General features: G+C 42.8%; 1 protein-coding gene across 1 annotated transcript; it reads right to left on the bottom strand.

Moving 5' to 3' along the window:
- Positions 1–1,245: 1,245 nt before the first annotated feature.
- Positions 1,246–6,142, bottom strand: LOC116987356 (zona pellucida sperm-binding protein 3-like). Its single transcript, XM_033043336.1, has 10 exons — positions 6,066–6,142; positions 5,790–5,974; positions 5,590–5,693; positions 5,144–5,235; positions 3,272–3,452; positions 3,087–3,198; positions 2,510–2,598; positions 2,175–2,260; positions 2,017–2,097; positions 1,246–1,442 (listed from the first exon to the last, which is right to left on the bottom strand). The coding sequence occupies exons 1-10, from the start codon at positions 6,127–6,129 to the stop codon at positions 1,333–1,335; spliced, it is 1,104 nt and encodes a 367-aa protein (XP_032899227.1). The 5' UTR covers positions 6,130–6,142; the 3' UTR covers positions 1,246–1,332.
- Between the last annotated feature and the right edge of the window lie 663 nt (positions 6,143–6,805).

A 6,805-nucleotide genomic window follows, 5' to 3' on the forward strand; every position in this document is an offset into this window, starting at 1 on the left:
GCAAACACATCATTTATTCTACACTGCCTTGATCAAGGGGATCATAGAAGGAGCACCCAATACAGCAGATAAGGTTGGAGAAGGTGCATGCAAGTCTTTGCCTTACCTGGTCCCTGGATATTGGCAAGAGGCGGCACAAGTGCACCTCCTATGGTTTGGGGATGGGACAGAAAAAACACTAGCAGAGAATCAAAGTTCAGGAAGTGAGACTTAACTCCCTCAGTGGACAGGAAACCACAAGGTTTTCCCAAAATAGGTTGTATCAGATGTCCTGGAAGGGAAGGCTTTATCTCAAGAACACAGGCGCAGCAGAAACAAACTGGAAGGGATAGCATTCAAGACAGAGTGGGAAGACAGTCAAAATAGCCACAAATCAATGTGTTTACAACAAGTGTCAGCAGGCGAATTTATTGAGATGGAGACAGATCAAGAAAAAGTTCAACTGAATTTGAGAACAGTAGAAGTTAGTAGCAAAGCTGATAAAACTTATACATTTGGCATAAGTGTCAGAAATACCAACAATGCAGTTGGTGCATGTTTAAGTTGAGTGGTACCAGAGATTTGGAACAAGGACAGTTGCACATAAACTGGCTTAAATGGTCCATTGTTACAGCTTTAAAAGAGAAGTTCAGGGTAATGGGATCTGCCAGACAGATGTGGAGGATGGAATCTGGTTAGATATTTGTGGCAGGAAGCAAGAGCTTCCTCATGTAGTTGAAAGTGTCAAAGGGAGTGGATGAGGGCAGGCATGCGAGAGAATTGAAAGTTGACAAAGTGGTTGAGGGCATGTGTAGGTGTCCTGTGTGAGGGTGGGTAGATTGTCACGGTACAAGGAGTTAGTTCAGTGGGGCAAGAGTATGCAGATACAATAGGCTCATTAGGATGGTCCTGTTGGTATATCTTGGGCAAGAGGTGGAAGTAGGAAGTCAGGACACTCAGCTTAGTGGTCAGATCTCCTGATGTACAAGTAGCAGTGGTCTGCTGTTTGGTGGGGTCATGGTCTGGGAATAGGCATGATCAGCTAATCAATAGCGGATCAAACCTTTAAAAGCAAATATTTAAACATGACAATTAAGGAAATCCAATATTAAGGAAATTTAGTTGCAAATGGGTAGACTTAAAATTTACTGTTCAGTAAATCTGGCCTTGGAAGATAGAACTCTAAACTTCTAAAGTGTCAAGTTCATTGCTTGCTCCACATATTAATTTAGAGATCATTAAACAAAATCAAAGTTGAAAACTATGTGCACATCTGCAAAATGTATCTTTATTCAAGTTAAGCACCAACATCAAGCAGTTAGGATCCAGTTAACCAATACAGCTTTTGCCACTTCAACAGCTGTGGTGCACATTCCTGATCTTCCATTTATACAGAAATAGGAAAACAATTCCCAAAAAACAAGCCAACAGGGGCGTTGCCAGGAGCATAACCCTTTGATTTTCTGCAAAAGAAAAAAAGTTAAAAAAACTGTTAATGCTCTACATAAAATTGATGTTTTGATGTATTGTCAAAGGCTTATTACACAAAAGATGGTGGCTTTGGAATGGGTGAGGTTTACCAGAAGGACAGCTGGATTAGGGGACATTAGGTGCAGTAAGAGGTTCGAAAGCCTAGCATTGTTTTCTCTGGAAAAGCAGAGGTTGCGGAGAGACTTGATACGAGTGTAAAATTATGAGGGACATAGATAGGGTAGACAGTCAGAACAAATCAATTACTTGGAGGCATAGCTTTAAGGCAAGAGGAGCAAAGCTTAGAGATGGGAAGGGAAAGTTTTTTTTTTTTTAAATAAAGAGGGTGGCAGATAGTGGCATTGAAGAGATCTTTGGATAGGTGTATGGATATGCAGTGAATGGAGGGATATGGACATGGGACTTGGCATTATGTTTGGCACAGACATTGCGACTGAAGGGTCTGTACTGTTCCATTAGTTTTATTAATCCAATAAATCTTACTAGGTATTACAATAGAAAAGATTGGATAAAGTACTTAATGTTAAACTTTATCTGGTTTCTTACCTAAAGTTGTGGATCCATGTTGCTTACTGAGAATTCTCATGGGACCCACTTTGATTACATGGCCAACACTAGTTTCTGGCTCTAAAGGAGAGAAGAAAAAAAGTTGTAACACCAAGGAAAGTAATTATCCAAGCAGATACCAGAAGTGGGAATATTACCTGTGGCTCGTTTGTGGCGAGACTGGCAGATTGAATTACAGCAGTCACACAAGGAACTTTGTAATGGGGCATCCAGGAGCTGCCAACTAAAGAGAACAAAGTCAGGATGGCAGGTACCAAATGTCAATGGTTAGATCTTAGTGTGAACTTTGTCAACTCTCGAAATGGGAATTATCTCTAGAGGTTACAATAGAACTCAAAGCCAAGATATAATCATTCGCATGGAGCACAATAAGAAATAATTTGCTTTACTCCAAAGTTTAACATTAAATGTTAATTAGTTTTTGGGCCAGAGCTTTCGAAAACAAGGTGCAAGAGTTAATGGAAAGTGTTACCTTTGTGTTTGCTGGTCAAATGAGCATGCTTTATGCACAAGATCATCCCAACTAGGGTCCCATGCCATGACTTTGCAGTGTATAAAAATCTGCAAAATGCAAATGCAGTGTGTAATTCATCAGGCATCATGATCTCAAATTCAGCTGTACATCCAACTTTGTTAGAATATTTAGGATTTAACATGTACTTCTATCAAGAAATGCTTCCAATTATTTGTAGAAGTCACAAATCAACCATGCTTTAGTTGCAGATAATTAAAAAATAGTTACAACTAGCTTCAGGTGGAGACACAAGCATCCGAAGATGCTGGCATCTTGGGGGGAAAAAAAAATGCTGGAGGAACTCAAATCTGGCAGCAACTGTAAAGGAAGTGGACAGATGATGTTTTTAGTCAGAACTGAAGGGTCCCAACCTGAAGGGTTGTCTGTCCATACCCTCTTCAGATGCTGCCCAACTCAAAGATCCACCAGAAGTGTTTTAATTGAGGCAGACATACATTAGTACAATACCACATATTCGGATTAATGAAGTGGTCATTACCCTTTCAAGACTTGCAAATGAAAAATATCAACTCACTTCAGCATCCTCCAGACTGAGGAATTTGAATGCCTGCACAACAAATTGAAGGACCGCACCATCTTGTCTGGGCAAGTACTTGGAATTTCCAGTTTTTCCATCAACAAGACATCTACAGAATGAGAGAACGTGTTTAATTTAAGTCAAGTTGACATTCCCCCAACTAACAAACTCTTTATCCTTACCCATGATTGGTTATGATGGTATAATTCTCTGGAGACATGGCCAGTGAGCTTGTTGGTGTGGCAATGCATTCCTGTACATAGAGACGAAGGGCCTGATGATACGGGGCCAGAACAGAGGCTTCCAGGTTAATCGAAGCTCCCAAGAAGAAGAGGGAATTTGGTCGCTCAGCAGTCCAATCATCTGTTCAGCAAATGTCGTATCATTAGGATGATGCAATTGTCGGTGTTTGTTCTCCATCTCACACAAAGGATCAGCCTAGATTTATACAGTTTAGTTCTAGCCAGATGAACTAGTTACTGTCCAAACAGTCAAGGCAAGCGTTTCCATTAGTAAGTGTGGCCAGACTCAACCATTTAAAGTAACATTTTCCACCCCTCTCTCAACATTCACAATTCAGATCTGTGCTTGTACAAGTGTTGGAAATATCCAAAATAAAGTGCAATCATAATCTTTACTGCAAAGTATCTGCAGACAACAGGAACAAACCAATATTAACCATGGCCCACCCATCAGATTCTGTCCAGTCCACCCATCTTCTACATTAGAAAATTTCCTTCCCCATTCCAATTTTAGTTTGGAGATTGATCATGAAAACACACCTTTTGACCCATTGAGTCCATGCAGACCAGTGATCCCAGCACATTAACACTATCCTACACACACTGGGGACAATGGAATCAAGCCAATTAGCCTACAAACCTGCACATAGAGTGTAGGAGGAAACCCAAGAAAACACACAGGTCACAGGGAGAATGTACAAACTCCATGCATACAGCACCTATAGTCAGCAAGGTAGTAACTCTACTACTGTACCATGGTAATTGATGTTTTAACCTTTTTAGTCCATAGCTGCAGCCTTGGTCAAGTTTCAACCTCCCTCCCCACCTTTGTTTGTCAGGTTTTTATACATTTTAAAGGGCTCAGCTCCATGCAATTCCATGGTATTAAAGCACAAGGGTCTCCTGGCAGGGCAAGTTACTGTGCACATCTTGGTACAAAGTTGACTTGGTCACAAGTGGCTTAGTGCAGGGTTGCTGCTCGTTAACAATTCCTGTGCAACCATAGACTACAATCACATTACAATCCTGCAAATTAGGACAGGGTCTATAATAAGGAGCAATCTGCAAAGATTAGAAATGTGGCTACATTTTGAACACCACTTAAGCAACCAGCTTTGAAAAATATTTTAATTTGGTCAAGATAGAGATATTAATTGGCCATGAAATAAGTACCAACAGGTAAACTAAGCATCAGAAAGATAATACAGCACATGTTTAGGTTTATCACATGTACCAAGATAATGAAATAACTTCATTTTTGAAGGTTATCAAATCAGATACAAATATAATGACATTAAACACAAGTGCAATGGGAGGAGCAAAGGGAATGGGTAGCACAACTAAAGATGGTTCATAGATCATATTTGTTCAAGAACCTTAGTTGTTCAAGAACCTTAGTTGTTCAAGAACCTTAGTCTGAAGAAGGGTTTCGGGCCGAAACATTGCCTATTTCATTCACTCCATTGATGCTGCTGCACCCGCTGAGTTTCTCCAGCATCTGTGTACCTTAGTTTTATTATTGCCATATGTATAGAGATAGTGAAAAGCAGTTTTGCATTCTATCCATTCAGATTAGGTAATACTATACCCAAATAAAATCAAGTCAAACTCAGGCACATAGATCAAGCAAAAGGGAAAGATGCAGAGTACAGAAGAGTTTTCAGCATTGTAACACCAGCTCCAGAGACAATGTCCAAGGGGAGGACCAACGGGCCATGTATTCAGTGTAAGAGAAGGTGGGGAAAGAAGAGATACATAGAAAAATAGAACCGTGTGTCACACCACAAGGGGCAAGCATCAACAAATTCTTACCAGCCATTATCATCATGGAAAATATCAGATTTCCATCTCCAGCTAGAACTCCAGTTGTTGGAATTGTTGTCAGAGACATTGGTACCTCATTCCTGAAGAGAAGCAAACAACTTATGCAAGAGGCTTCAGTGGCAGGAACTTCGATACTAAACATTGCAAATGTAAGCTTAAATGCAGAGACCAAAGCACAAAGAGAGTTCTCATTTTGCAACTTAGAATTTCTCATTAAATGTTTAGTCCATTTCTTAGAGTTTCAAATAGAAAACTTAGATTGACCACTGGACTGAAATATGGATAGGTTTGAAGGGATATGGGCCAAACGCAGGAAATTGGGACCAGGTTGGGACCATGTTGGTAAGAACGCGCAAGTTGGACCGAAGGAGCAGTTTCCATGCTGTGTGACTATGACCGAGAAGCAAGTACTATTAACAATGCCAGATCCTTACACTGGGTAGACACATTCCAGGCGCACGTCGGGTCGTTTTATCCCAGAGGTAGGTCCATCGCCAAACTTCAGGTAGTTTGTGAAAGTTACCTCCTTGCCGGTCGTCTGCGGGGCGGGGATGGAGGAAACAAGAGGGGGGGAAAAGTGATTAGGAGTGGGCCACAAAGCGGAGTTTGAGCGAGAGCAGAGAATTAGACCCACCAGGCGCACTGCACCGCAGTCCTGCAGCCCATACTGGAAGAGGAGAACTTGGAGGGAGCTGGTGTCTGAAGCCGGGCAGTTTCCCAGCCGCAGGGCAGAGGCTGGGGCGCCAGCCAACACATCTCTGGCCACAAACACCGTCAGGGTGTGGTTACCGCAGGAGGAGGTGATACCGGGCGGAAGATCTGAAATAAGAGGCAAATGTGGGGGTACAAAAAAAACCAAGCAAGCACACAAATGTCAAATCTCCCTGTAGGTCACCAGATGCCAACCCACCTGCTTGTAGCTGTCCCATCACAGCGGCCACCATGAGCACCGTTACCCTCGCCACCGACATCATCTTCACTGAAGGGCGAGTTACTGACTGACTGCAAGAATGCAGACTGGGGGGGCTTATAACGAGCTCGTCGACCTTGCTCGTTAAAATTCCCGAGCCAAACCACTACTCATCCAATTTACTGAACCAATCAAGATCTCCAGAATCGGGAGCAAAACAATTAGGGGAAGAGATGTTAGAGAGAGAGACACGTGGTAATTCCCTCTCACCTGATTTAGTGTGGCCTGAACCAAATATACTAGAGTCTTTGGCCTGGTCTGTGACAACTGCACCATCCCTGATTGATTGGGGACAATCAGCCATGATCACAATGAATGGCGGTGTTGGCTCGAAGGGCCGAATGGTCTCCTCCTGCGCCTATTTTCTATGTTTCTATGATGGTCAACATCCTTCCGCTGGTTCTATATTTTACTCCCCGTCCTTCTTCCTTATCTGATTCCACACCTGCCAACTAATACTCTCTAATTTTAGGTAACCATGCCCCTCCCCCCTCCCCTCTTTTCACCTTCACACTTCCACTCTCTCTCGTTCTCCCCTGTCCCTCCCCCCCCCCCCCCCCTTCACCCCCCCCCCCCCCCCCCCTTTTATCTCCACTGTGCCACACCTGGACTCCCACCAATTTCTTCCCCACGGCCTCCTCCCTCCTGCTACCTTCCTGCCCCATGCTTCACAACCTGCA

This window comes from Amblyraja radiata, chromosome 25 (assembly GCF_010909765.2).
Source record: "Amblyraja radiata isolate CabotCenter1 chromosome 25, sAmbRad1.1.pri, whole genome shotgun sequence".
In the NCBI taxonomy this organism is placed as follows: domain Eukaryota; kingdom Metazoa; phylum Chordata; class Chondrichthyes; order Rajiformes; family Rajidae; genus Amblyraja; species Amblyraja radiata.

Bases quoted from the DNA above. Each gene is read 5' to 3' on its own strand.
- LOC116987356 (XM_033043336.1), bottom strand. From the start codon at position 6,129: ATGATGTCGGTGGCGAGGGTAACGGTGCTCATGGTGGCCGCTGTGATG. The intron at 5,236-5,589 runs GTAAGGATCTGG...GCTTCTCTTCAG, and splicing joins CTGGAATGTGTCTACCCAGT to GAATGAGGTACCAATGTCTC. The intron at 1,443-2,016 runs GTAAGAAACCAG...TTTCTTTTGCAG, and splicing joins ACATGGATCCACAACTTTAG to AAAATCAAAGGGTTATGCTC.